The sequence below is a fragment of the Oncorhynchus tshawytscha genome, linkage group LG19 (genome assembly GCF_018296145.1).
Source record: "Oncorhynchus tshawytscha isolate Ot180627B linkage group LG19, Otsh_v2.0, whole genome shotgun sequence".
In the NCBI taxonomy this organism is placed as follows: Eukaryota; Metazoa; Chordata; class Actinopteri; order Salmoniformes; family Salmonidae; genus Oncorhynchus; species Oncorhynchus tshawytscha.
The window spans coordinates 36,778,877-36,806,492 of record NC_056447.1 but is presented as its reverse complement, the minus strand read 5'-3'; the positions used below and the strand labels follow the sequence as shown (position 1 = coordinate 36,806,492).

The following is a 27,616-nucleotide window of genomic DNA, read 5'->3' as shown; positions in this document are numbered from 1 at the left end:
ATGTGCGACCAAGCTTTAACTTCCTGACTGATGTCTTGAGACATTTCTCAAAAGACATTTCTCCAATCTCTGTCCCCATGTGCAGTTGCAAACCGTAGTCTGGCTTTTTTATGGCGGTTTTGGAGCAGTGGCTTCTTCCTTGCTGAGCGGCCTTTCAGGTTATGTCGATATAGGACTCGTTTTACTTTGGACATAGATACTTTTGTACCTGTTTCCTCCAGCATCTTCACAAGGTCCTTCGCTGTTGTTCTGGGATTGATTTGCACTTTTCGCACCACAGTACGTTCATATCTAGGAGACAGAACGCATCTCCTGCCTGAGCGGTATGTCGGCTGCGTGATCCCATTGTGTTTATACTTGCATACTATTGTTTGTACAGATGAACGTGGTACCTTCAGGCATTTGGAAATTGTTCGACCAAGGATGAACCAGACTTGTGAAGGTCTTGTGAGGTCTTGGCTGATTTCTTTGGATTTTCCCATTATGTCAAGCAAAGAGGCACTGAGTTTGAAGGTAGGCCTTGAAATACATCCACAGATACACCTCCAATTGACTCAAATTACGTCAATTAGCCTATCAGAAGCTTCTGAAGCCATGACATCATTTTCTGGAATTTTCCAAGTTCTTTAAAGGCACAGTCAACTTAGTGTATGTAAACTGCTGACCCACTGGAATTGTGATACAGTGAATTATAAGTAAAATAATCTGTCTGTAAACAATTGTTAGAACAATTACTGACAGTAAATGTCCTAATCGACTTGCCAAAACTATAGTTTGTTAACAAGAACTTTGGGGAGTGGTTGAAAAATGAGTATTAATGACTCCAACCTAAGTGTATGTAAACTTCCGACTTCAACTCTATAGCCCTTGGTTCACTCCCGACCTGACTGCCCTTGACCAGCATTAAAACATCCTGTGGCGTACTGCATTAGCATCGAATAGCCCCCGTGATATGGAACTTTTCAGGGAAGTTAGGAACCAATATACACAGGCAGTTAGGAAAGCTAAGGCTAGCTTTTTCAAACAGAAATTTGCATCCTGTAGCACAAACTCAAAAAAAGTTCTGGAACACTGTAAAGTCCATGGAGATTAAGAGCCCCTCCTCCCAGCTGCCCACTGCACTGAGGCTAGGAAACACTGTCACCACCTATAAATCCACTATAATTGAGAATTTCAATAAGCATTTTTCTACGGCTGGCCATGCTTTCCACCTGGCTACCCCTACCCCGGTCAACTGCCCTGCATCCCCCACAGCAACTCGCCCAAGCCTCCCCCATTTCTCCTTCACCCAAATCCAGATAGCTGATGTTCTGAAAGAGCTGTAAAATCTGGACCCCTACAAATCAGCAGGGCTAGACAATCTGGAGCCTCTCTTTCTAAAATGATGTACCGAAATTGTTGTAGCCCCTATTACCAGTCTGTTCAACCTCTCTTTCGGATCTTCTGAGATTCCCAAAGATTGGAAAGCTGCCGCGATCATCCCCCTCTTCATAGGGGGAGACACTCTAGACCAAAACTGCTACAGATCTATATCTATCCTATCCTGCCTTTCTAAGGTCTTCGAAAGCCAAGTTAACAAACAGATTTCCGACCATTTAGAATCCCACCGTACCTTATCCGCTATGCAATCTGGTTTCAGAACTGGTCATGGGTTTACCTTAGCCACGCTCAAGGTCCTAAACGATATCAATACCGCCATCGATAAGAGACATTACTGTGCATCCGTATTTATCAACCTGGCGGAGGGCCTGCAGTTTACCTATAAAATGGGCTGATGGTGAAATAGACATACTCGGTATTTATATCACAAAAGATATAAATAAGCTCTCCACAATGAATTTCAATAGAAAACTTGTAAAAATAGACAAGATCCTGCAACCATGGAGAGGTAAATACCTGTCTATTTATGGAAAAATTGCCCTGATTAACTCCTTAGCCATGTCTCAGTTTATTCACTTACTTATTGCGCTGCCTACTCCTGATGATTCGTTTTTCAAATCATATGAGCAAAAAATATTTTGCTAAACTAGACAAAATAAAACGTGCCGATCTATATAATGAGTATGAATTGGGTGGGTTGAGATGATTAAATATAAAAGCACTAAACCTCTCTCTAAAAGCTTCACTCATTCAAAAGTTTTATTTGAACCTTAAATGGTTCTCAAGTAAATTACTAAGAAAAGCTAATCTATTGTTTAAAAATGGCCTTTTTGCCTTTGTGCAGATTGCTGTGTCTCATTTTTGATTAATTGAAAATGATACCTTTTTCAAAGTATCACTCTTTTTCGAACAAGCATTGCAGAGCTGGCTACATTTTCAATTTCATCGCCCTGAAAAGAAAGAACAAATATTATAATAAATATTATGGCTGAACTCAAATGTGCTGGTTGAAAAAATACCTGTATTTATGTGAAAGATGTTTGAAAAGGGTATTTTGTTCTTAAATGATATTGTAAATTGAAATGGTAGAGTTATGTCCTTCATGGAGTTATCAGAATTGTACGGGAAGTTCTGCTCAAACCAAGAGTACAACCAATTGATTACAGCATTACTCCAAAAATGGAGGAGGCAGGTGGCAGCGGGAGGAGGTAGGGAACTGGTCTGTCTGCCCAATATAAAGGATCAAAACTGGTCTCAGGTTCAGGAATAGCTGAAAATGCATAGCATTGATCTAAAATTGACCCTAGAAATAGTACTGTTAGGAGATCTTGAGAGACCGGGTCAGTCAATTACTAATATACTAATACTCTTAGTAAAAGTATTTATCTTCAATTCGCAATCTGTGGATTCGATTAGATCGATTGAAATTGTACGTTAAACATCACAGCATAGTGGAAAGATATGTGTTGCGTAGATACCTGGAGTGGGGGGCCAGCAGAGATAGATGGGATGGGCTGAAGGAAGCTGAGGGTTGGTATGTGGAAGTGGAGACAAGTGGGAGTGGAGTTGCTGTGTGGGAGATAGAATGATGGTCAAAGATAAAAGTAAAACATTTAAAATAATCCAAATAAAACACAATAAAAAGTACATTTGAATGACACTAAGTGGCAGTGTTTTTACAACTAATGCTGGTTTGCCCGAGGCTGATGCTGTGCAGGTGTTTGTACACATGCATATACACACACTCTCATTCAAATAAACACATACAAGAACACACATACATGTAATAGTGCCAGACATGCACACAAACATATACAGTTGGCATTGCTGTTATGATTCTAGTTGTCCTTGATATCTTTTTCTTTACATTTATTATTATAACATTTTTAAAAATGCATTGTTGCTTGCTGTTTTCTTCTGTCTTTTCCTTTTTTCTATTTACTTCATTCTCTTGGTTGTTGGTGCATTGGGGGGTTCTTGGGGGTGGGGAATGGAATTAATTGTATTTTTTATTTTTCTTCCTGGGGGGGACTGTGGGAGGGGTCATGGGACAGCTATTGGGGAACTGTGGGGGGATCTTGGAGGGTTCGGGTTCACATTTTTTGACATGGTGGTAGATCAGTCAACATGCACTTGAGTAGGGCATTGACCCTGGATGCTTCTGTGTGTCGCTCTGAATGAGAATCTGTTGGATGACTGGTATGATGTAGTTGTTGAGCAGCTTCACTGCAAGCATATTGTATGTTTCGAATATTCAATTTTAAAAAAATTTAAAAAATACCTTGAAGTTTGTGGAAATGTGAAAGGAATGTAGGAGAATATAACACAATAGATCTGGTAAAAGATAATACAAAGAAAAAAATACGCTCTTTTGTATTTTTTTTACCATCATCTTTGAAATGCAAGAGAAAGGCCCTAATGTATTATTCCAGCTCAGGTGCAATTTAGATTTTGGCCAATAGATGGCAGCAGTGTATGTGCAAAGTTTTAGACTGATCCAATGAACCATTGCATTTCTGTTAAAACTGTTGTATCAAGACTGCCCAAATGTGCCTCATTTGTTTATTAATAACTTTTCATGTTCAAAATTGTGCACTCTCAAACAATAGCATGGTATTATTTCACTGTAATAGCTACTGTAAATTGTACAGTGCAGTTAAATTAACAAGAATTTAAGCTTTCTGCCAATGCTCATATGTCTATGTCCTGGGAAATGTTCTTGTTACTTACAAGCTCATGCTAATTGCATTAGGCTACGTTAGCTCAACCGTCCTGTGGAAGGGACACCGATCCCGAAGACGTGAACCCTATCAGTCACAAGACCCCAACAAAAATCGTCTTTTCATTTATCTGACTCATTTATTGGCATTTAGCCTCATAATTAAGTGTTTTACCATTTATTTTCGGGACAACCAGGGCTACAAGTATAACACAAAACCCATTTTAGGAGACCTTTGAAATATTTTGCAGGTCTTTGAAATATTTTGCAGGCCTTTGAAATATTTAGCAGGTCTTTGAAATATTTTGCAGGTCTTTGAAATATTTAGCAGGGCTTTGAAATACAGTATTTCACAGCATATTACCAAACTTTGCAGCATATTACCAAACTTTGTAGAATTTTAAAATATTTGAAGCCTTTTACCAAAATTCACAGCCTATAATTTGGAAAGCTGGTTAACACCTTAGGGAAACCGTAAAAAACCCTGTAAAAAAACAAAATCTTCCCATAGGCTTTGTCCAACGAATCATGGTGGATTTAGTGCCTACAAAAAGACACCATTACTATTGCCACATAGTTTGTAAACCCAGAGGCGCAACATCGCAAGACTTTCGGAAATGATTGCGAAACAGACCAAGCAGACCAAGCCGAGATTTGGGCTTTGAGAAGTCAATGAGAGAAGGTTAAAAATTCTTCCTAATTTTCTTGAAATCTAAAAGCACAACCTAGATTCGAGCCAAAGCGACAAACTGACACCTTTTCATTTGTCAAAAACAACTTTATATCGAAGGAGTGCCTTTGATTTGACTGCCTGCACATGCGCAATTTGGCATTTAAATGAACATCAAAGCAAATCAATTCAAAGGTTATTGGTTATATATTGGTTAGCAGACGTTACTGCGAGTGTAGGGAAATGATTGTGCTTCTAGTTCTGACAGTGCAGCAATATCTAACATGTAATCTAACAATTCCACAACAACTACCTAATACACACAAATCTAAGTAAGGAATGGAATAAGAATATATACATATAAATATATGGATGAGCAATGACAGAGCAGCATAGGCAAGATGCAATAGATGGTATAAAATACAGTATATACATATGAGATGAGTAATGCAAGATATGTAAACATGATTAAAATGGCATTATTAAAGTGAATAGTGATCCATTTATTAAAGTGGCCAATGAATTCAAGTCTGTATGTAGCAGCCTCTCTGTGTTAGTGATGGCTGTTTAACAGTGATGGCCTTGAGATAGAAGCTGTTTTTCAGTCTCTCGGTCCCAGCTTTGATGCACTTGTACTGACCTCGCCTTCTGGATGGTAGCGGGGTGAACAGGCATTGGCTCGGGTGGTTGTTGTCCTTGATTATCTTTTTGGACTTCCTGTGACATCAGGTTCTGTAGGTGTCCTGGAGGGCAGGTAGTTTGCCCCCGGTGGTGCGTTGTGCACACTGCACCACCCTCTGGAGAGCTTTGCGGTTGTGGGTGGAGTTGCTGCAGTTGCTGTACCAGGCGGTGATACAGCCCGACAGGATGCTCTCAACTGTGCATCTGTAAAAGTTTGTGAGGGTGTTGGGTGACAAGCCAAATTTCTTCAGCCTCCTGAGGTTGAAGAGGCGCTGTTGTGCTCCTCTGTCATTGTCACAACTGTGCACATCCCCCCTCAAGCCGATACCACGACGGAACTCAAGGAACTTCACTGGACTTTATGTAAACTGGAAACCATATGTCCTGGGGCTGCATTTATTGTAGCTGGAGTTTTTATCAAAGCAAATTTGATAACAGCATATTGATAGAATACTACTGCTACTCTAACTTCCGCGATGCATACAAGGCCCTCCCCTACCCTCCTTTCGGGCAAATCTGACCACGACTCCATTTTGCTCCTATTTGCTTCCTATAGACAGAAACTCAAACAGGATGTACCCGTACTAAGAACTATTCAACGCTGGTCTGACCAATCAGAATCCACGCCTTAAGATTGTTTTGATCAAGTGGACTGGGACATGTTCCAGGTAGCCTCAGAGAATAATATTGATGTATACGCTGATTCGGTGAGAGAGTTTATAAGGAAGTGCATAGAAGATGTTGTACCCACTGTGATGAGGTACAAGAATGGTGACTGGGAATATGGCTGAATACAAACAGTGTAGTTATTCCCTCCGCAAGGCAATCAAACAAGAAAAATGTCAGTATAGAGACAAAGTGGAGTCGCAATTCAATGGCTCAGAAACGAGACGTATGTGGCCGGGTCTACAGACAATCACGGATTACAAAAGAAAAACCAGCCAGGTCACGGCCACCGACGTCTTGCTTCCAGACAAACTGGAGCCAATTTAGCTACTTCAGGACATCAACACAAGCAGACCAGAAATAGACACGTTTTTCTTAGGAAGTTATTTGATTGGTGTGAAGTCAAATCCAAACTGGCCTCCCTTGGAGGTTGTTTTGCTGCACCAGTACAACCCACAGTTGAGCTCAGCTCAATGCTGATTGGCTAATTATTTCTATTTTTTAACAGGGGAGGCCAAATGCTTTTGCCATCAATCAAATGCTACGGGGGCAACATGTTATACTCTTTCGGTCCAGACAGCATCAACTACATGGGCTACACATACTGAGACAGAGGGGTGCTGTTTCTCTCGCTCGGATGATTTCAGCCTCTTGCGAATTGACAAAAATATTAAAACACAGAGAGAGACGAAAAATGAATAATAATTATTTATATATTTTTATTGGTCAAATATTTGGAAAGCCTGGCTTCCCTTCGCATCCATCCATTTGCTACTGCTCTCTGTTCAGGAAGGCCCACACAAATCTGTCCGTAAAATCCCTTCCCATGAAACAGAGAAGACACTCTGTCCTGCTGAGTTTTGATCAGGGTTTGGAACCGGTTCAAGGAACAGAACCAGAACCGAGAACGAAAATGATCTATTCTGTTTTGAAAGATAACCGTTATTTTAAAAGAATGGGAGCCGGTTAAGAACATTATTTTACCTTCCGGGCATTTTTTTCCAGTCCCACAAAAAAAAAATACAACAAAGTGCCCATGCAAAGCCCTCACTGTCACTCAGAAACATATTCCAGTGACTGCCTGCCACCTGAAGATTTGTGTGTGTGTGTGTGTGTGTGTGTGTGTGTGTGTGTGTGTAGGCTATCTGCCTCCCCCTCTCGCTGACACATGCATAGTCTACTGTAGCTGCTGATGTTACAGGCTTGATTCAGAAATTAGGGAGAGAGATTTTTTATTAGAGAACAATGGATTAACTTTTTCAACGCTAGTTAAGTATACTATAGTTATCATGTTTCACATTGGATTTATCAACTTCAAAAAAGTAAAACATGTTTTTATTTTATTTCTGGTGCCTCTCTGCACACACATTAGCACACATTAGCACATTAACATGATAACTATAGTATACTTAACTAGCGTTGAAAAAGTTCATCCATTGTTCTCTAGCTCTCGAAATCTGTAGGTGGCATTATGTGTAATGTAACGGAACTGAGAGTCATAATCAAGGGCTGGTCCAACGTTAGTTAATCAAATCGAATACAATTTTATTAGTCACATGCGCTGAATACAACATGTGTAGACCTTACAGTGAAATGCTTACTTACGAGCTCCTAACCAACAATGCAGTTAAAAAATTATAGTAATATGAATAAGAGTAAGAAATAAAAGTAATAAGTCATTAAAGAGCAGCAGTAAAATAACAATAGCGAGACTATATACAGGGGTGTTTGATTAGATGTTCAGGAGTTTTATGGCTTGGGGATAGACGCTGTTTAGAAGCGTCTTGGACCTAGACTTGGCGCTCCGGTACTGCTTGCTGTGCGGTAGCAAAGAGAACAGTCTATGACTAGAGTGGCTGGAGTCTTTGACAATTTTTAGGGCCTTCCTCTGACACCGCCTGGTATAGAGGTCCTGGATGGCAGGAAGCTTTGCCCAAGTGATATACTGGGCCGTATGCACTACCCTCTGTAGTGCCTTGCAGTCGGAGGCCGAGCAGTTGCCATACCAGGCAGTGATGCAACCAGTCAGGATGCTCTCGATAGTGCAGCTGTAGACCCTTTTGAGGATCTGAGGACCCATGCCAAATATTTTCAGTCTCATGAGTTAGTTAGGCTAACTCTCTGATGTTCAAAAGACATTCAAAGTGCCTTCATGGAAGCCACTCCTCCGTAGGTATAATTCTGTGGTCCTAATTCAGGTCATGTATGTCATAACAACAAGATGCCCAGCGCTTCATGTCCACTGCTCTCCTCACCTTCAAAATTTCAGTCGTATGTCACACCCTACACTACACTTGTCTGTCCAATGTGTGTACGTACATAGCTTGCACGGTCCACTGCTCTATCCATTGGTGAAGAAATGTAATGTTGAGGTAAATGTAAAAAATATATATATTTCTGAAGTTTAAAAGGGAACAGAATGGAACGTTATTTTTTGGGAGGTTTGAACCGGTTCAGAATTTTACTTCGCTGGTGGGAACAGTGGCACAAAAATAATGATGGTTCTGTTCAGAACAAAACCAACCCCTGGTTTTGATGCAGTCTTTACCCGACAAAGTCAGGTTTGGATGTCAGTTATCCCGTGAGAGCTTTTGTCCCGAACCCATCAAGATGTTTTAGGTGCCAAGCTTATGATCATGTTGCAGCAGTGTGTGGGAAGGAGATTCCTAGATGTGATAAGTGTGCAGGAGGGCATGAGACAAAGGAATGTGTGGTATCGGTTGAAAAGGTTGTGTGTGTTAACTGTAGCGGTAAACAGAACGGAAAACGCTGCACACTGCTGCTCATGCTCCCAGATGATATTTATTTATGACAACATTTCAACCCTTAGGTCTTCATCAGGTATCCATCATATACCATTGATACCTGATGAAGACCTAAGGGTCAAAACATTGCGTTTTCCTTTCTGTTTTCGATGAGTTTGCCTACAACTCCAGCACCTGCGGAAAGTACCTGGATTTGCATATGTTCTTCAGCTTTTGTAACTGTAGGGGTACACATGGTGCTGGAGATCCGAAGTGTCCAGTTTTAAAAAAGGCAGGTTGAGGTTGCCAGGATCAGAGTAGTACAGAAGGTGTCGTATGCTGCGGCACTGAAGAGAGTAGTAGAGGGAGATTGGTCCAGGGCGAGGGATCCTAAGAGGCTCCTTGTGAATAAGCCAAGGCCACTAGTTAGCGTTCATAGCCTTGGTTATCAACTTTACCGCGGAAATGGAACGTATATCACATAACAGTAGATGATGTGGTGGCAGCTGCATAAAAGTACTTGGGTGTATGAGATTTTACTGCAGAAGAGTTGGCCTGGTGTTGGATCAGATGGAATAGTGGTGAGGTTTTAATGGGTGTAGTTTAAAAAACAAAGTATTCTTTATTTAACTAGGCAAGTCAGTTAAGAACAAATTCTTATTTACAATGACGGCCTACTGAGGAACAATGGGTTAAATGCCTTGTTCAGGGGCAAAACGACATATGTTTACTTTGTCAGCTCGGGGATTCGATTAATGCTCTAACCTTTTTTTTCACCTTTATTTAACCAAGTAGGCCAGTTGAGAACAAGTTCTCATTTACAACTGCGACCTGGCCAAGATAAAGCAAAGCAGTGCGACACAAACAACACAGAGTTACACATGGGATAAACAAATGTACAGTCTATAGCACAATAGAAAATCTATATACAGTGTGCACAAATGGAGTAAGGAGGTAAAAAGGCAATAAATAGGCCAATAGTAGCGAAGTAATTACAATTTAGCAAATTAACACTGGAGTGATAGATGTGCAGATGATGATGTGTAAGTAGAAATACTGGTGTGCCAAAGAGCAAAAAAGTACATAAAAACAATATTCAACTAACCTGCCGCCCCAGGTTAGGCAGTAGGGCAATTTTTCTTCCCTTTTCCCAGTCCTTTTTCCTTTCCCTTTTTTGTGTCACATCGTGTAATGAATTCGCACTCCAGAACAGTAGGCAGAAACACACGGCCAGATAAGAGAACTACAGTAGATGACTAGGAAGGCTGCGACTGGCCTCACACTCCAGTACAGTTGGTGGCGCTGTATACGCCTTTCAGTTGGTTGCTATCGGTCAATACAAATGTAAAGAAGAAGAGCAATCCTTTCCCATACTGCAATGCGTCAATAATTTGATAATGTACCAAAATGGTGAGGAGTTTCTATGTGTACATCCATTTATTCTATTTGTATGGTGTACATATGATACATTTTGTGTTGCAGTGGCTTTTATTATTATGCAGTGTTTCCTGTAGGTAGCTAGAGCCGAAAACACAGACAGGAAACTGTATTGGGCTCAAGGCCTTTGAGGGCTAGCACTGCATAGCTCGCATTATTTTCAGTTGGCTAGCGAGCTATAGTAGCTATATGCTTATGGCCAACGTTAGCTAGCTAGCTGTATACATATTATATTGTTGTAGTTGATATTGGTAGTTAGGTAAAGGTCTATACGTATCCCACAAAAATGCAACCCAATAGCCCATGTAACACCACTATGCAACAGTAACCTGTTGAAGTTAGCATGCAAACAACTAGCAAACTAGACAGGCAGGATATAAGCATGTTTTGTGACCACTGACACTAGCCCAAGCAGAGACCTTAGAGGATAATAATCTATGACACAAGCATTAGTTTGAACAGTTACAGCCAACAAGTTGAAAAAGATAAATGTGCACATTGAACTAGCTATGGCTATTGACATTGTGACATATTATTATTTTTAGACACTGATCTACAAGGCACTGATGGTTCAGGCATTCTTGGGGGCCCTGATGTACGCAGACGGATCCCCATTAAACTGATATCCAAGCAGCCAGTCAGAAACAAGGATGTTAACCACTCACAGAGACCCTTAAGCAGACTGCCCTCCAAAACCCAGTCTAATGATGAAGGTAAGCATGATGGTGGCTTGAAGGAGAGAGAAGCACATCCAGGATTGCCATTCATGCCAATTGTATTCCTTAATGTTCTAGAGGGCTTTGGGTTCAAGCAGGAAGATAGATTTGAGCGCAAGTCTGGAGATGTGTTAGGCAACCAGAGGAGGTTCCCTCAGCCCGTGTTCTGGGACTACAAAGTAAGTGTCAATTCTCTATATTTCTTCTAAAACACGGTTACTCCTCTAATTTGTTGTGACCCAAAATAACGCTATCATGATGTTGCAGGCTGCATATTGTGTGTATTCTTTCAGAGACAGCTAAATGTGAAAATATTAGTTTTGTCTCTTCAGCTGAATCTGGTTGGCGAAAAGGACAACACGCCAGTTCATTTCTGTGAGATATGTGGCCTTCCCATAAAGCTCTATGGACGCATGGTAAGTTTATGCCTCCTTCCCTCACTAGGAATATTTCTGTAAGTAACTATAATCCACACTCTTTATTCATTCATTTTTATGCATTGACACCACAGTAGGTTGGTGGCACCTTGATTGGGGAGGACAGGCTTGTGGTAATGACTGGAGCGGAATCAGGGGAATGTTATCAAATACATTAAACACATGGTTTCCATGTGTCTGATGCCAATCCATCTACTCTGTTCCAGCCACGAATATGAGCCGTCCTCCCCTCACCAGCCTCCTGTGCTTGACACTTGGCGCTCATGTGTGCTAACATTGTTCCTCTTCCACAGATTCCCTGCAAGCATGTATTTTGCTATGATTGTGCCCTGCTCCATGAGAAGAAGATGGAAAAGATGTGTCCTGGGTAAATTGCCTCTCTCATTCGATTATACTGTACAAGTTAAATTAGTCATGAACTGTTGTGAGCTATCTCCCTCACATTGTGAGTGCACAGTCTAGTCTCTCTGCTAAGTCTCAAAGCATGTGTTGATGTAATGTGTGTGTTGTCGCTGGCTCCACTTCCCTTACTAAACCCCTGAGATTAGTCTCACCCTATACAGCTGCACAGATCCGGTCCAGCGGATCGAGCAGTGCCTGCGGGGCCTCCTCTACATGTGCAGCATCGTTCCGGGCTGCAAGCGCACCTACTTGTCCCAGCGCGACCTGCAGGCCCATGTCAACCACCGACACATGAGGGCATCCAAGGCTGCAGGAGGGGGCATTCTACCACGCCTTGAGCCCTTGCATCCACAACTGGCCTCAGAGCCACCTGACCACTTCCGTCGACTACCACTGCCCCACCTGGCCAAAGGACACCCCCTCATACCCCCACAGCAGCAGGGACACGACCCCTATGGTCAGCCCCCTCCCGCCTCTCCGTCAACCCCCTCTTCTGAACTGGGCCCCTCTGGTCTCCATCGCCCCCCACTGGGTCAGGAGACGTTCCGCATTGCCACGTTGACTACTCGCAAGCACAGCAACCTCATCACTGTGCCCATTCAGGATGACTCTGGGGACTCGCCCCTTCCCCAGTCTGCCCAGGGTATGCCCCCTCCCCACCAGCATCAGGGAGACTACCCTGGCCAGCCCCACCACCTGATGGCCCTCCCACCCCAGCAGCAGCACTACGGCCCACCCCCTCAGCCGCCACCCACCCTCAGCCACCCTATGCAGCACCTGCCTCAGGGCTCCGGGACGCCTCATCTGGTCTACAACCAGGTCCCTCCCATGTCCTCAGGCCTGCCTCCTATCACCCCACCACCCGGACACATCATGGGCCAGATGCCTCCCTACATGAACCACCCACCTCCCCCAGGCCCCCTGCCCCAACACGGTGGTCCTCCTGTTAACACGCCCCATCCCCACCACTACAATCCAAGCTCCATGCAGCAGGATCGGGGCACTCTTAGCCCGCCCTTTAATCAGCCCGGGGGACTGAGCCCAGGGATGTGGCCAGCCCCCAGGGGCACTCACCCGCCCCGCATGCAGGGGCCCCCACCCCATGGCCAGATGCCTGGTCCTCCCCAGCACCCAGACCAGTCCCGCTACCACCCTTACTATCAGTAACCTCACCCACAAAACCTAGTTCAGAGTTCAGACATTGCATTGTTTTGATTAGTTTAAATATGGAGCCTATATGAGTGAGTGGAACTAATGATAACCTGTATACTCACTTCAGGTTTTCTGAACATCTCAATAGATTTGAGAAATAATTTATGTTTTTGAATTCTCATCAAATTAATTGTGAAAGACTGAACTTAATTTAATTTTTCTGAAATCAATCCTTATTCAGACACATGGAAATGTTATTTTGTCATTTTCCAAATATGTAATGCCTGGTGAATTTTTCAATCGGATAGAATTTGATTAAATGTTTGGTTACAAAAATGATTTAATGTCTTTGGTACATTGTGTGGAGGCATTGGCCATTCCTATTTTGGGTGAGATGTTAAACAAAATGAATGTACTGAAAATAATGATCAAAAATACCTGCCATTTCTGAAATGTAAGCAACTGAGTTTTTTTTAACCAAATTTTATTACAATAAAGGTTGCATACCCCCGTTTGATCACGTTATTGTGGAGGACCTTGTAGGCGTATATTTTACACTGTCGAAATTTAGTGGATTGTGATTTTCAAGATGCGAATAAATGCCCGTGTTTGTTGGTACAGGCCCGGAACTAATGTTATCAAACACGCTTCCTCCCGGCCTAACTATTGGAAGGACACATTTCTTGAGGTATGATTGGCCAGAAAGAAGCACGCTAGAAGAGCGCACGATAAATTCGATATTTGCTCAGCTATGTAGCTAGCTACTGTAGTTTGATTGTTTATTGAACTACAGTTTAAGTGGCCCTGGTAAAGTCTCGCAAGTTACAGAAAATGACCACTTTAGTTCTTGATAACGGAGCTTATTCGGCCAAAATTGGATACAGCCACGAAAAAGTCAGGTAACATTAACGTTACAAGCTATGATGCTAGCTAACAAATATAACTGGATAAACATACTGTTGTGCTTTTTATTGTTGGATGTTTTATCGAAAAAATGCATCTATTATTGTGACCAATTTCAAGGGAATAATCAGATCGGATGGTTAAAGCTGCAATCTGTGATTAGTTTTTCAGCTAAACGGGAGCCCCGTCACTTGTTTTGGTATGGACGGGTTGGTTGTTCAGCAGCAACTGAGGCAAAACATGCGGGATTCTTAGATTGTTGACAACGTGTAAACTATATTTCGTCTCCAATGTTTATATTTAACATAAATACATTTCCACAATGAGCACTTGTCTCTCAAATACTTCGTTACTTATTGGTTAACTAGATTTTATTGATATTAGCATTGACATGAAATCAGTCAGAACAAGACAGGATGGTATCAACAGCTTGATTAAAGTTGTTGCAACCAGTCACTTACGATTCCCCACATGGCAGTTTGTCATTGTTGGTAGCTATCTGGCCATCCAGAATCACAAAAACTCATGGATTTCTGATTTCTGAAATGAGCTCCCTCTCAAATTCATAGACTGTTCTCTAGCTAGATGCAAGGACTGACACTTCATGACATGTACATGATATTTTGAAGCTTTATGTTCTTGTTTGTAAACCATGGAGTAATAAAACCTTTCATTTGGGTAATAGAGAAATAGTCGTACTAGCTAATGGGGCATTTATAACTTCAATAATCAATGGGAAATATCAATAATATTCAAACCTTTTAAATTAGTATTTCAGGATTTTACAACTTGATTTTAGATGGTTCCTAACCCTGAAAGTTGTTTTCAAGCCAGGAGAAATTGTAATGCATGGTTCGGTTTTCTTTAAACAGCCACTGCAAGTTAAGATCAACGGAAGTGATGTGGGCATGTAAAAAACTAATCTAAAGATAGTTACGTTTGTAGTGGCTGTGTAAAGAAAACCGAACCATTGATTACAGTTTATCCTGGCCCATAGACTACTTGCAGGATGAGGAACCATCTAACATTAAGTTGTAAAATCCTAAACTACCTCTTTAACCGGCAGACCTCTTCGATTTCAAGCAGAGTGCTCTTGTTTCTCTTTTCCCATAGCGTCATCCCAAATTGTCAGTTTCGCTCCAAGACATCAAGGCTGAAGACTTTTACCGCCAACCAACTGGATGAAATCAAGGATCCCTCAGGACTGTTCTACATTCTCCCTTTCCAAAAGGTGCGCACGTGATCTGGCCGTGTCGTCCAGGGGGTTGCACTGCATCTTGCCAGTAAATTATTCCTAGGCTTGGCGGACAAAAGGGGCACTGCATCCGATAGACTAAAATGCGTTTTATTGTCTATTCTGTTGCAGGGTTACCTTGTTAATTGGGATGTCCAAAGAAAAGTGTGGGATCACCTCTTTGGAAAGGAAATGTTTAAGGTGCTGTTGATCCAATGTGTTGTGATTAATGATTTTCCACAATTAGCTGAATCACAAATGTTGTGTAAGTAACCCTATGGAATTGATGGTGGGTGGACATTGATAACAGTGGGGAAGAAGTTGCAATGTGTATGTTATGGCTGCAGGTGGACTTTGCAGACACCAGTGTAGTGATCACAGAGCCCTACTTCAACTTCACCTCCATTCAGGAGTCCATGAATGAGATCCTGTTTGAGGAATACCAATTCCAAGCAGCTCTCAGAATTAATGGTGAGTTCAATGTACTCAGTAAAGGACTTCCCCAGTGGCCGAAGGCTTGTGTGTTTTCAATTAGTAACTATGCTAGATCTAAGATATCTATATTTTGATCTTACACTGTGACTGAATGATAAATTCAACCCAATGCAAGTTAAATTATGATGATACAGACCTGGCTTTGATAATGGTAGAAATTATTCCTACTTGGCTGTGTAATGCGGAGGTCCTCTCTGTTTCAGCTGGATCCCTGAGCGCCCACCGCTACTTCCAGATGAACAACCAGGAGCTGTGCTGCATCGTGGTGGACAGTGGCTTCTCCTTCACCCACATAGTCCCCTACTGCAGGGGGAAGAAAATGAAAGATGGGATATGCAGGTTAACACTATTGCTATTCAACATTAACAATGCAAAAATGTTAACAAAAAGTACTATAATTTTCAAAAACGTGCCACGACATGATTTAAAATGAGTTTGGAATATTTCAGATCACAATTGTATTATATACACCTTTTACCAAACCTGTAACCTCCACATGGACGTCTTAAAAATACATATTTTGAAATATAGTAGCCTTTGGTGTTATTTATTTGTGCTGTGCCCTAAAGCTAATGCGACATGGTTTTGGGATTTAGCTATTAGCATGTAGCACTACTTTGAGTTGACCATAGTTTCATTTTATTTCCCTTGGTAGGATCAACGTAGGAGGCAAGCTACTGACCAATCATTTGAAGGAGATTATTTCATATAGGTAAGATTGTCATGTCAAACTAACATTGACTATTGTGTTCATAGTTTTATACAGCTCCTCCAATGTCACGTGTTTGTGCAGAATTGTAATTGATATAATTTTATTGCGCTGAATGTCCTTCCTCAACAGGCAGTTGCATGTCATGGATGAGACCCATGTGATCAATCAGGTGAAAGAGGATGTGTGCTATGTATCCCAGGATTTCTACAAGGACATGGATATAGCACAGTAAGGACATTTTCATTTTTATTAGAGCATTGTCTCGCCTGCTAAACTAGACACAAGTCTGTATGTGCATTTATTTAACTAGGCAAGTCAGTTAAGAACAAATTCTTATTTACAATGATGGCCAACCAGGGAACAGTGGGTTAACTGCCTTGTTCGGGGGCAGAACGACAGATTTTTAGCTTGTCAGCTCGGGGATTCGATCCAGCAACCTTTCGGTTACTGGCGCAACGCGCTAACCTGCCGCCCCAAACTTGTAGGCTACTATTTAATTGAAGCAGTTATGTCAGTAGATAAGTGAGACAATTGAGTGAGTGTTGATTTAAAGGTAGTGATCGACTCTGTTTGCAGGTTAAAAGGAGAGGACAACACAGTGATGAGAGATTATGTGCTACCAGATTTCAGCTCCATCAAGAAGGGCTTTTGCAAGGTATGGATTCTTCACACGCATTTATTTGAACCCACTTTCCGTTCATTGTTACACCTAAACTCAGCAAAAAAGAAACATCCTCTCACTGTCAACTGCGTTTATTTTCAGCAAACTTAACATGTGTAAATATTTGTATGAACATAACAAGATTCAACAACTGAGACATGAACTGAACAAGTTCCACAGACATGTGACTAACAGAAATTTAATAATGTGTCCCTGAACCAAGGGGGGTCAAAATCAAAAGTAACAGTCAGTGTGGCCACCAGCTGCATTAAGTACTGCAGTGCATCTCCTCCTCATGGACTGCACCAGATTTGCCAGTTCTTGCTGTGAGATGTTACCCCATTCTTCCACCAAGGCCCCTGCAAGTTCCCAGACATTTCTGGGGGGGAATGGCCCTAGCCCTCACCCTCCAATCTAACAGGTCCCAGGCGTGCTCAATGGGATTGAGATCTGGGCTCTTCGTTGGCCATGCCTCACCAGACATTACTGGCAACAACGTCGCCTATGGGCACAAACCCACCATCACTGGACCAGACAGGACTGGCAAAAAGTGCTCTTCACTGACGAGTCACGGTTTTGTCTCACCAGGGGTGAGGGTCGGATTCGCGTTTATCGTCGAAGGAATGAGCGTTACACCGAGGCCTGTATTCTGGAGCGGGATCGATTTGGAGGTGGAGGTTCCGTCATGGTCTGGGGCGGTGCGTCATAGCATCATCAGACTGAGCTGGTTGTCATTGCAGGCAATCTCAACGTTGTGTGTTACAGGGAGGACATCCATGGCATTCCTGTCTTGCAGGAAATCATGCACACAAAGAGCAGTATGGCTGGTGGCATTGTCATGCTGGAGGGTCATGTCAGGATGAGCCTGCAGGAAGGGTACCACATGAGGGAGGAGGATGTCTTCCCTGTAACGCACAGCGTTGAGATTGCCTGCAAACCGCCCCCAGACCATGACGGAACCTCCACCCCCAAATCGATCCCGCTCCAGAGTACAGGCCTCGGTGTAACATTCGTTCCTTCAACGATAAATGCGAATCCGACCATCACCCCTGGTGAGACAAAACCGTGACTCGTCAGTGAAGAGCACTTTTTGCCAGTCCTGTCTGATCCAGCAATGGTGGGTTTGTGCTCATAGGCGACATTGCCAGTGATGTCTGGTGAGGACCTGCCTTACAACAGGCCTACAAGCCCCTGGTCCAGCCTCTCTCAGCCTATTACAGACAGTCTGAGCACTGATGGAGAGATTGTGCGTTCCTGGTGTAACTCGGGCAGTTGTTGTTGCCATCCTGTACCTGTCCCGCTGGTGTGATGTTCGTATGTACTGATCCTGTGTAGGTGTTGTTAGTGGTCTGCCACTGCGAGGACGATCAGCTGTCTGTACTGTCTCCCTGTAGCGCTGTCTTAGGCATCTCACAGTACGGACATTGCAATTTATTGCCATGGCCACATCTGCAGTCCTCATGCCTCCTTGCAGCATGCCTAAGGCACATTCACGCAGATGAGCAGGGACCCTGGGCATCTTTCTTTTGTTGTTTTTTCAGTCAGTAGAAAGGCCTCGTTTAGTGTCCTAAGTTTTCATAACTGTGACCTTAATTGCCTACATCTGTATGCTGTCCGTGTCTTAACAACCGTTCCATAGGTGCATGTTCATTAAATGTTTATGGTTCATTGAACAAGCATGGGAAACAGTGTTTAAACCCATTGCAATGAAGATCTGTGAAGTTATTTAGATTTTTACAAATTATCTTTGAAAGACAGGATCCTGAAAAGGGGACGTTTATTTTTTTGCAGAGTTTACTTTACAATTTAAGGAGGTTGTGGATGCAGTAGTCCCCTGTTCTCTGACCATCCTCTGTGTCTTCCCCAGCCAAGAGAGGAGATGAACTTCACAGGGAAATACAAGACTGGAGAGCAGATCCTGCGCTTGGCCAATGAGAGGTTTGCCGTCCCAGAGATGCTCTTTCACCCCTCAGACATCGGCATCCATGAGATCGGCATCCCTGAAGCGCTAGTCAACTCCATCAACAACATGCCAGAGGGTAGGAGAAAGAACAATCATCACACTTTCACTCACAGCCATACAAGAGATTGGTGAAGGGTGAAGAGGTGTCAATGAAATAAAATGTCATTTTCTCTCCTGTTTCCTTGTATAGAGATGCAGCCCCACTTCTACAAGAACATTGTCCTCACTGGGGGTAACACATTGTTCCCAGGGTTCAGAGATCGGGTGTACAAAGAGGTCCGCTCCCTCACACCCACCGACTTCCAGGTTTCTGTGCTGCAGCCACCCAAGTGAGTGCACAGGCAGGGTCTATTTAGAAGAGTGAAGAAGAAATAAACACTAGTTTGCAACTACTTTTCAAGGCTTAAGATTTTACTCCCTAAATAAAAATGTTATCACTGATTTGTAAATGAACACGTTACCATTCTCTGTCCGTAGTCCAATCTCCTACCCATGGGAAGGAGGCAAGCTCCTGGCAGAAAACCCAGACTTTGATGAGATGGTGGTCACTCGCGAAGACTATGAGGAGAATGGACATTTCATTTGTGAAGAAAAGTTTGATATCTAAAGGACTTTAGTTGTAATCATATGTCTCACAAAGGTCATTGGACAGAGGATGGCTGAAGCAACTACAGCAGATCCAACAATTACATTTAAAAAAAACTGAAAATGTAATTGGAATTCAGATTTCTAGTACTGTTATTGGGATGCAGACTTTACATTCTTACGTCTTCGGCTATCATTATAAATGTGTGAACATTGAATCACAGGTAGTGCCCATCAAAGGAGTGTAGAACTTACCAATTCAAATTTACCACTGGGTTTGCTGGCAAACCATAAAACAAAAATTCTAACTCAATACAGTAACAAACCACCCCTAAAGCCCCTCACTCATCATTAAATTGATCCAGTGAGTTTATTTGCTAAATAAACACATTCCTCAAGAGTCCGTTAGATGTTGATAATTTTTCCCCCCTACTTACAGATTCAACTTTACTATCAACTTTCGTAGAATCAACTACTGTGGGGCAAAAAAGTATTTAGTCAGCCACCAATTGTGCAAGTTCTCCCACTTAAAAAGATGAGAGGCCTGTAATTTTCATCATAGGTACACTTTAACTATGACAGACAAAATGAGAAAAAAAAATCCAGAAAACATCACATTGTATGATTTTTTAAAATGAATTTATTTGCAAATGATGGTGGAAAATAAGTATTTGGTCAATAACAAAAGTTTATCTCAATACTTTGTCATTGCCAACAAAGGGTATATAACAGAGGTCAAACGTTTTCTGTAAGTCTTCACAAGGTTTTCACACACGGTTACTGGTATTTTGGCCCATTCCTCCATGCAGATCTCCTCTAGAGCAGTGATGTTTTGGGGCTGTTGCTGGGCAACACGGACTTTCAACTCCCTCCAAAGATTTTCTATGGGGTTGAGATCTGGAGACTGGCTAGGCCACTCCAGGACCTTGAAATGCTTCTTACGAAGCCACTCCTTCGTTGCCCGGGCGGTGTGTTTGGGATCATTGTCATGCTGAAAGACCGAGCCATGTTTCATCTTCAATGCCCTTGCTGATGGAAGGAGGTTTTCACTCAAAATCTCATGATACATGGCCCCATTCACTCTTTCCTTTTACACGGATCAGTCGTCCTGGTCCCTTTGCAGAAAAACAGCCCCAAAGCATGATGTTTTCACCCCCATGCTTCACAGTAGGTATGGTGTTCTTTGGATGCAACTCAGCATTCTTTGTCCTCCAAACACGACGAGTTGAGTTTTTACAAAAAAGTTATATTTTGGTTTCATCTGACCATATGACATTCTCCCAATCTTCTTCTGGATCATCCAAATGCTCTCTAGCAAACTTCAGACGGGCCTGGACAGGTACTGGCTTAAGCAGGGGGACACGTCTGGCACTGCAGGATTTGAGTTCCTGGCGGCGTAGTGTGTTACTGATGGTAAGCTTTGTTACTTTGGTCCCAGCTCTCTGCAGGTCATTCACTAGGTCCCCCCGTGTGGTTCTGGGATTTTTGCTCACCGTTCTTGTGATCATTTTGACCCCACGGGGTGAGATCTTGCGTGGAGCCCCAGATCGAGGGAGATTATCAGTGGTCTTGTATGTCTTCCATTTCCTAATAATTGCTCCCACAGTTGATTTCTTCAAACCAAGCTGCTTACCTATTGCAGATTCAATCTTCCCAGCCTGGTGCAGGTCTACAATTTTGTTTCTGGTGTCCATTGACAGCTCTTTGGTCTTGGCCATGGTGGAGTTTGGAGTGTGACTGTTTGAGGTTGTGGACATGTATCTTTTATACTGATAAGAAGTTCAAACCGGTGCCATTAATACAGGTAACGAGTGGAGGACAGAGGAGCCTCTTAAAGAAGAAGTTACAGGTCCGTGAGAGCCAGAAATCTTGCTTGTTTGTAGGTGACCAAATACTTATTTTCCACCATAATTTTCAAATAAATTCATTAAAAATCCTACAATGTGATTTTCTGGATTTTTTTGTTAATTTTGTCTGTCATAGTTGAAGTGTACCTATGATGAAAATTACAGGCCTCTCATCTTTTTAAGTGGGAGAACTTGCACAATTGGTGGCTGACTAAATACTTTTTTGCCCCACTGTACTGTCTGGGGAGAAACTGATCTCCTGAAGCGGGATCATGGATCCATCTGTGTCATAGAAAACCGGATATGGATTTCTATGAGAATTAAGGTTCTATAAAGCTTTCTCTGCAGAAAAGGCTCATTCTGAGACCATTTGTTCAACTGTTACATCTGGCACCTGACGAAAGTGGCTGGTATTTATTGACGATCATTATGAGAACACATGTAAGAGGTCATGCATGCTTATGACAAGATGCATTCCAACCACATCTTAATGCATTATACCTGTTGGTGTAACAGGATAAATAACCATGGCAAGTATCGGTGAGAAATCCAAATTGAGATCAGGCACTGGTGTCTTTAGTCATGGGACGTCTACTGTTGCTTAACAACAGACCTTGTGGGTAAAGATGGCAAACAATTACTTATTTGAGGAAAGCTAAGAAACAACTGTCTGCATTATATAACAGACTGAAGCATTATATATGCTGATTAGGTTTATATTGTTACCTGTGCATAGAAGGCACTGACATATCTGTATTTTGTACCAAATGAAACTGGGTGTAGCTGGTAGTATGATATCAGTTTCAACTCAACTCCAGAATAAATTGGTGGCTATGAGTGATCATGGAAATATGGCAAGTTTTTGCATGCATTCCAGTCATGGTAAATCCTACATTTTAAAAGAGAGACAAAGCATGTTTTTGTATTTTTGACATAGACACCAGCAATACAGTATAATGTTTGTAGGAAGCAGGAAAAAACGTCATGATTTGCTCAAGTTTCATATTGCCATTGCTCATATCTGGAAAGGCAACCTGAGATTGTTTTCTTTCTCTGTGAGGCCAAGCACTACCAGAAGTCAAGATTGTGCTTCTTGGCAGCAGAATCTCTGGCAAGAGTTCCTCTAGAAATACCATCCTGGGTATAAAGAAATGTAGGCAAAAACAGTCAGTTGCATAAAGCAGTCAAGTTGTACTACCAGCTACACTGTATGGTGGTCACAGTGATTGAAACACCACACTGGAGCAGTGTTCTGACAGTGACCACTCCAAAATGGTTTAAAGAAGAGATTCAACATAGCATTTGTCTGTGCCGTCCAGTGACATACGTATTCCTCCTGGTAATCCCAACCGATGAGCCATTAAGAGAAGCTGATAAGAGAGCAGTGGAAGAACACATGGGTCTTTTCAGTGAGATGGTTTTGAGACATCCTGTTCACGTATGGTGATAGCCTACAATAAATAACAATTGAACAGCAGATTGAAAGGGAGGGGGAAGCCCTCCAGTGGCTTGTTACAAAATGTGAGAACAAATATCATGTTCTTAGCAATATGCTCAAAACGGAAAATACTCGGAAGTTGTAAAACGTCTGGAGAAGATAAAGGAGATGATGGAAAGAAACAGGTAAATAATAGCCACATTTATCTAAATGGTTAGTTTCAATAAGGAACCCTATTGCCACATGTTCTTTGTCAATTAACTTGTTTCAAGTCTCAACAGCAGCAAGCATTTCATAAACATTTTCTGTTTTTGCCTACTTACCCAACCCTAACCTGTGTCATATGGCTTCCAGCACTTCATCTCTTGGCATCTGAACGCAGGACAGTACTGCTGGGAAAGACTAAAGCTTTGAAGAACTCTGCAGGAAAGTGCTGTTCACTACAGAGAACCCACTAGAGGACATAAAGCAGAGGGCATTAAGCATGGAAAGAGAAGGGAAGGCTCTCAAGTTGCTCTTGAAACAGTGTGATCAAAGGCATCATGTGCTGAACTTAAATGGAATGATCTCCCTTAGATCACAGAGCTTCTGTGGAAGGTGGAGAGCATGGTGATAGGAAACGGGATTACAGTAGGTTTTACAAGCCCTTGAAGAGGAGAGCAGTGATTGACAGAGGGAAACAGAGGATGTTGAAAGTGCAAGAGCAATGAAATATGATCAAAGAAAATGGTAAGACCAGTGCAGTGGTCCATTTGCAGTAGACCCACATGACTACTGTGGTCTTTGACCCCTTTCCTCTATTAGCTTAATTGACCTTTGTGACAGAGGTATCACACACATTAATAATTCAACTATTTGAAGAATTTATTTCTAAAATGCTATATCCACCTATTTTTCACATTTGTGTTTTGTAATCAGAAATTATTGCTTATTTGTGTGTAAAATATTACTGTTCTCAGACTTGTAATTCATAGATATTAGATTTGTACGAAAATAAATGTATTTGCAAAATGCTATATATCCATTGTTTAGCTGAAATGGAATGTTCGTATCCTGTATATTTGACTGTGATATGTGGTTGTCTCTCTATCTTAAGATGAATTCATTTACTGTAAGTCGCTCTGGATACGAGCATATGCTATATGTTAAATGTAAATGTTTTACATACAGATTTCATATTACTGTATTGAATTGTCTATATATATATATATATATATATATATATATTGATGTCACATGTAATTATATTACATTTGACTGTGCAAAACCTAGCAGTAGTACTTGTGTCTCAGAGTGAGGCGGTTATATAGCATATAAAACATGATTATTTGTCTCTGAAATTAAACCAAGTGATACATTTTAAACAAATACATGTCTGTCATTGAACAGCCCCTTGCCATGATTAGATAGTGAAAAAAACACATTCTTTCATAATTTCTTTCATCAATAAAAGCAAGTGTCCCAACATTTCTGAAAATGTATATATAGCGTTTTGGAATGAAACTCTTCAGTTGTAGATGCCAAATTTCTCTCACATATTGCAAAGACCAACTTCTCTTTTAGGATGTCACTTAGGCCTACTTGATATAAGCCTAAACATAGATATAGTAAATACTAACACTATTTTTGTTCAGGCTCTTTCAATAAATAAATGGTACAGGGAACTTTTGTATCTCACCTTCCACCCTACACTCTTTTCACAGAACCTGCAATCCACCTCTCAGAACTCAGGATTGTTCTTCTGGGATGGAGAATGAGTGGGAAAAAGTTCAGCAGGCAACACCATCCTGGTAAGGGAGGAATTTCAGACTGAGCAAGTAACATCTGAGTGTTTAGAGGGGCAGGGCGCAGTGGCAGGGCAACAGCTCACTGTTGGACATACCAGGAAGATGGACAACCTCTGAGATCAACACTCCAAAGATGGAGAAACTGGAGAAAGCTCACAGTGTGTCTCTGTGTGCCTCATCCGCATGCATTCCTTCTGGTCGTTCCTGCTGGCGTCTGCTTCAAAGAAGTTGAAAGAAGAACCACGGAGGAACACATGGGTATGCTCAGTGAGACAGTCTGGAGACACAACATGGTGCTAGGAGACCATGCCATTGAGCAGCACAATGAAAGTGAAGGAGAGGCCCTACAATGGCTCATTGAGAAATGTGTTTTCAATAACATGAACAAAACCAGGTCACAGAGCTATTGGAGAAGAAGGAGGAATTGGTGGCAAAGAACAGAAGTTGCCACACCAGAAATTAGGATCTAGATGATGAAGAAAAAACGATATCTGTAACTGAATGGGAAGATCTAGTCGAGAAGATGGTCAAGATAACAACAGAAGAATCGCAGAGGAAGCATTGTTTTCCCCCCCTCCCAGCAGTAACTTTGATTTAAAGAAAGAGAACCTTGGACCTTGCATGTTTTTATTATATATGCCTATTCAATAAGTGCATACCACGCAACTGCACTACTTTTACTGTGTGATAAGAAAGGCACACAATATGAAGGGCTTTACTCAACCCTGCTTTTATGTTTCAGTGAGTGGTGGCACCCCCTCTGAAGATGGAAGCTCAGTTTATAGTGCTGAAGCACACGCCAAGGCAAATATACTTATGACTAACAAAGTGAATAAATGGCCTGGTCAACTGAGTACAGATGTCAGTGTTATTGAGCCAACAAGGAAGACAAGGACAAACACAGGAAGCATAGACTTCCCTCTTCCCAGCAGTAAGTCTATTAAAATGACAAGCTTACTGATGAGTCTTGAATAATAACCACCACTCCTGCTTTAATTATCCTTTCTGTACTAAGTTGATGACTGATGATTACTTTTATTAGGAATTTATTTGTCTCATACATCATGTCAATATAAAATTATTCACCTAGACATACTAGCAGCACATAATTTGCAAACATTACAAACATAGTGCAAGAGCCACGTAACATTAGACTTAAAGTATTCACATAGACAGATAACCATACAGCACAGTACAACCACAACACAACAATAGCTAAATGTACCAGAAAGATATTGCAAAGCTATTTTTGTTTTACATAATATACAGCTGCACTGCTATTATTTTTTACATTTTATTTCACCTTTATTTAACCAGGTAGGCAAGTTGAGAACAAGTTCTCATTTACAATTGCGACCTGGCCAAGATAAAGCAAAGCAGTTCGACACATACAACGACACAGAGTTACACATGGAGTAAAACAAACATACAGTCAATAATACAGTATAAACAAGTCTATATACGATGTGAGCAAATGAGGTGAGATAAGGGAGGTAAAGGCAAAAAAAAAGAAAAAAAGGCCATGGTGGCAAAGTAAATACAATATAGCAAGTAAATGGCCAAGATGTTCAAATGTTCATAAATGACCAGCATGGTCAAATAATAATAATCACAGTAGTTGTCGAGGGTGCAACAGGTCAGCACCTCAGGAGTAAATGTCAGTTGGCTTTTCATAGCCGATCATTTGAGAGTAATCTCTACCGCTCCTGCTGTCTCTAGAGAGTTGAAAACAGCAGGTCTGGGACAGGTAGCACATCCGGCGAACAGGTCAGGGTTCCATAGCCGCAGGCAGAACAGTTGAAACTACAGTAGCAGCACGGCCAGGTGGACTGGTGACAGCAAGGAGTCATCATGCCAGGTAGTCCTGAGGCATGGTCCTAGGGCTCAGGTCCTCCGAGAGAGAGAAAGAAAGAGAGAATTAGAGAGAGCATACTTAAATTCACACAGGACACCGGATAAGACAGGAGAAATACTCCAGATATAACAGACTGACCCTAGCCCCCCGACACATAAACTACTGCAGCATAAATACTGGAGGCTGAGACAGGAGGGGTCAGGAGACACTGTGGCCCCATCCGATGATACCCCCAAACAGGGCCAAACAGGCAGGATATAACCACACCCACTTTGCCAAAGCACAGCCCCCACACCACTAGAGGGATATCTTCAACCACCAACTTACCATCCTGAGACAAGTCAGAGTATAGCCGAGTATAGATCAACCACACGGTGGCGCTATAACGGGCCCATGTTTATATCTCAATCTTTTTGACTCAGAGTGATGAAATTTGGCAAAAATGCTCAAGGAAATGTGTCTACCTACCCTGCAAAGTATAGGTTTTGTTTGGCCACATAGTGCCGTTGTTAGACAGGACAAATCATTTACACAAGCTCATTGGCTCATACCGGCCATATCGTTTCAAGAGTCTTGGAAAATATTGTGTTTGAAGATGTGCATAAATAGATGCTGTATGCCAAATTTGGTGCAGATTCTGTAGATAAATACATTTTAAAGTAATCAATATCCTTAAACGGGCCACAATTCATCAAAATAATATTATCTTGCATGATCAGTTTGATTTTGAGTTCTGATATTTGAAGGAAAAAAGAAACCGCACACTGCTCTTGATAGTAACACTGAACTTTAATAAGCTTACGTATCGGCCTCATGGCCTTTGTCAGGACTTTTGACGAAGGCCGTGAGGCCAACACGTAAGCTTATTAAAGTTCATTGTTACTATCAAGAGCAGTGTGTGGTTTCCTTTTTCCTTAATCTTGTTCAACTGTTACCATGCACCTGCAAAAAAGATTGCTCAGATGTGCGAGTGCCTTTTGAATTTGGAGTTCTGATATTTGGCAAGCCTGGTAAACAGTACTGATGTAACTTGTTATAGGGAAATGTGTCAAATTTTTCCTGGTGGCTGCACAATGGGCCCATATCTGAACCCTGGCATTGCTGCTTGCAGCTACTGTATATTTGATCCCTG

At 41.9% G+C, this 27,616-nt stretch overlaps 2 protein-coding genes across 3 annotated transcripts; both read left to right on the top strand.

Annotated features, from left to right (window-relative positions):
* The first annotated feature begins 10,138 nt into the window (after positions 1 to 10,138).
* LOC112218700 (E3 ubiquitin-protein ligase Hakai) lies at positions 10,139 to 13,515 on the top strand. Of its 2 annotated transcripts, XM_024379740.2 has the most exons (6): positions 10,139 to 10,270; positions 10,843 to 11,010; positions 11,092 to 11,192; positions 11,346 to 11,429; positions 11,744 to 11,817; positions 11,999 to 13,515. In XM_024379740.2, exons 1-6 carry the CDS (start codon positions 10,258 to 10,260, stop codon positions 13,017 to 13,019), a joined length of 1,461 nt encoding a protein of 486 aa, XP_024235508.1. In that variant the 5' UTR covers positions 10,139 to 10,257; the 3' UTR covers positions 13,020 to 13,515. The 2 variants fall into 2 exon arrangements, with proteins under 2 accessions (XP_024235508.1, XP_024235509.1); XM_024379741.2 differs by lacking the exons at positions 10,139 to 10,270; positions 10,843 to 11,010 and having other exon boundaries at positions 11,332 to 11,429.
* Positions 13,516 to 13,679: 164 nt separating this feature from the next.
* actr6 (actin related protein 6) lies at positions 13,680 to 19,960 on the top strand. Its single transcript, XM_024379742.2, has 11 exons — positions 13,680 to 13,903; positions 15,021 to 15,138; positions 15,274 to 15,342; positions 15,489 to 15,612; positions 15,840 to 15,975; positions 16,292 to 16,348; positions 16,478 to 16,576; positions 16,925 to 17,003; positions 18,877 to 19,048; positions 19,163 to 19,301; positions 19,450 to 19,960. The coding sequence occupies exons 1-11, from the start codon at positions 13,836 to 13,838 to the stop codon at positions 19,577 to 19,579; spliced, it is 1,191 nt and encodes a 396-aa protein (XP_024235510.1). The 5' UTR covers positions 13,680 to 13,835; the 3' UTR covers positions 19,580 to 19,960.
* Positions 19,961 to 27,616: the final 7,656 nt, after the last annotated feature.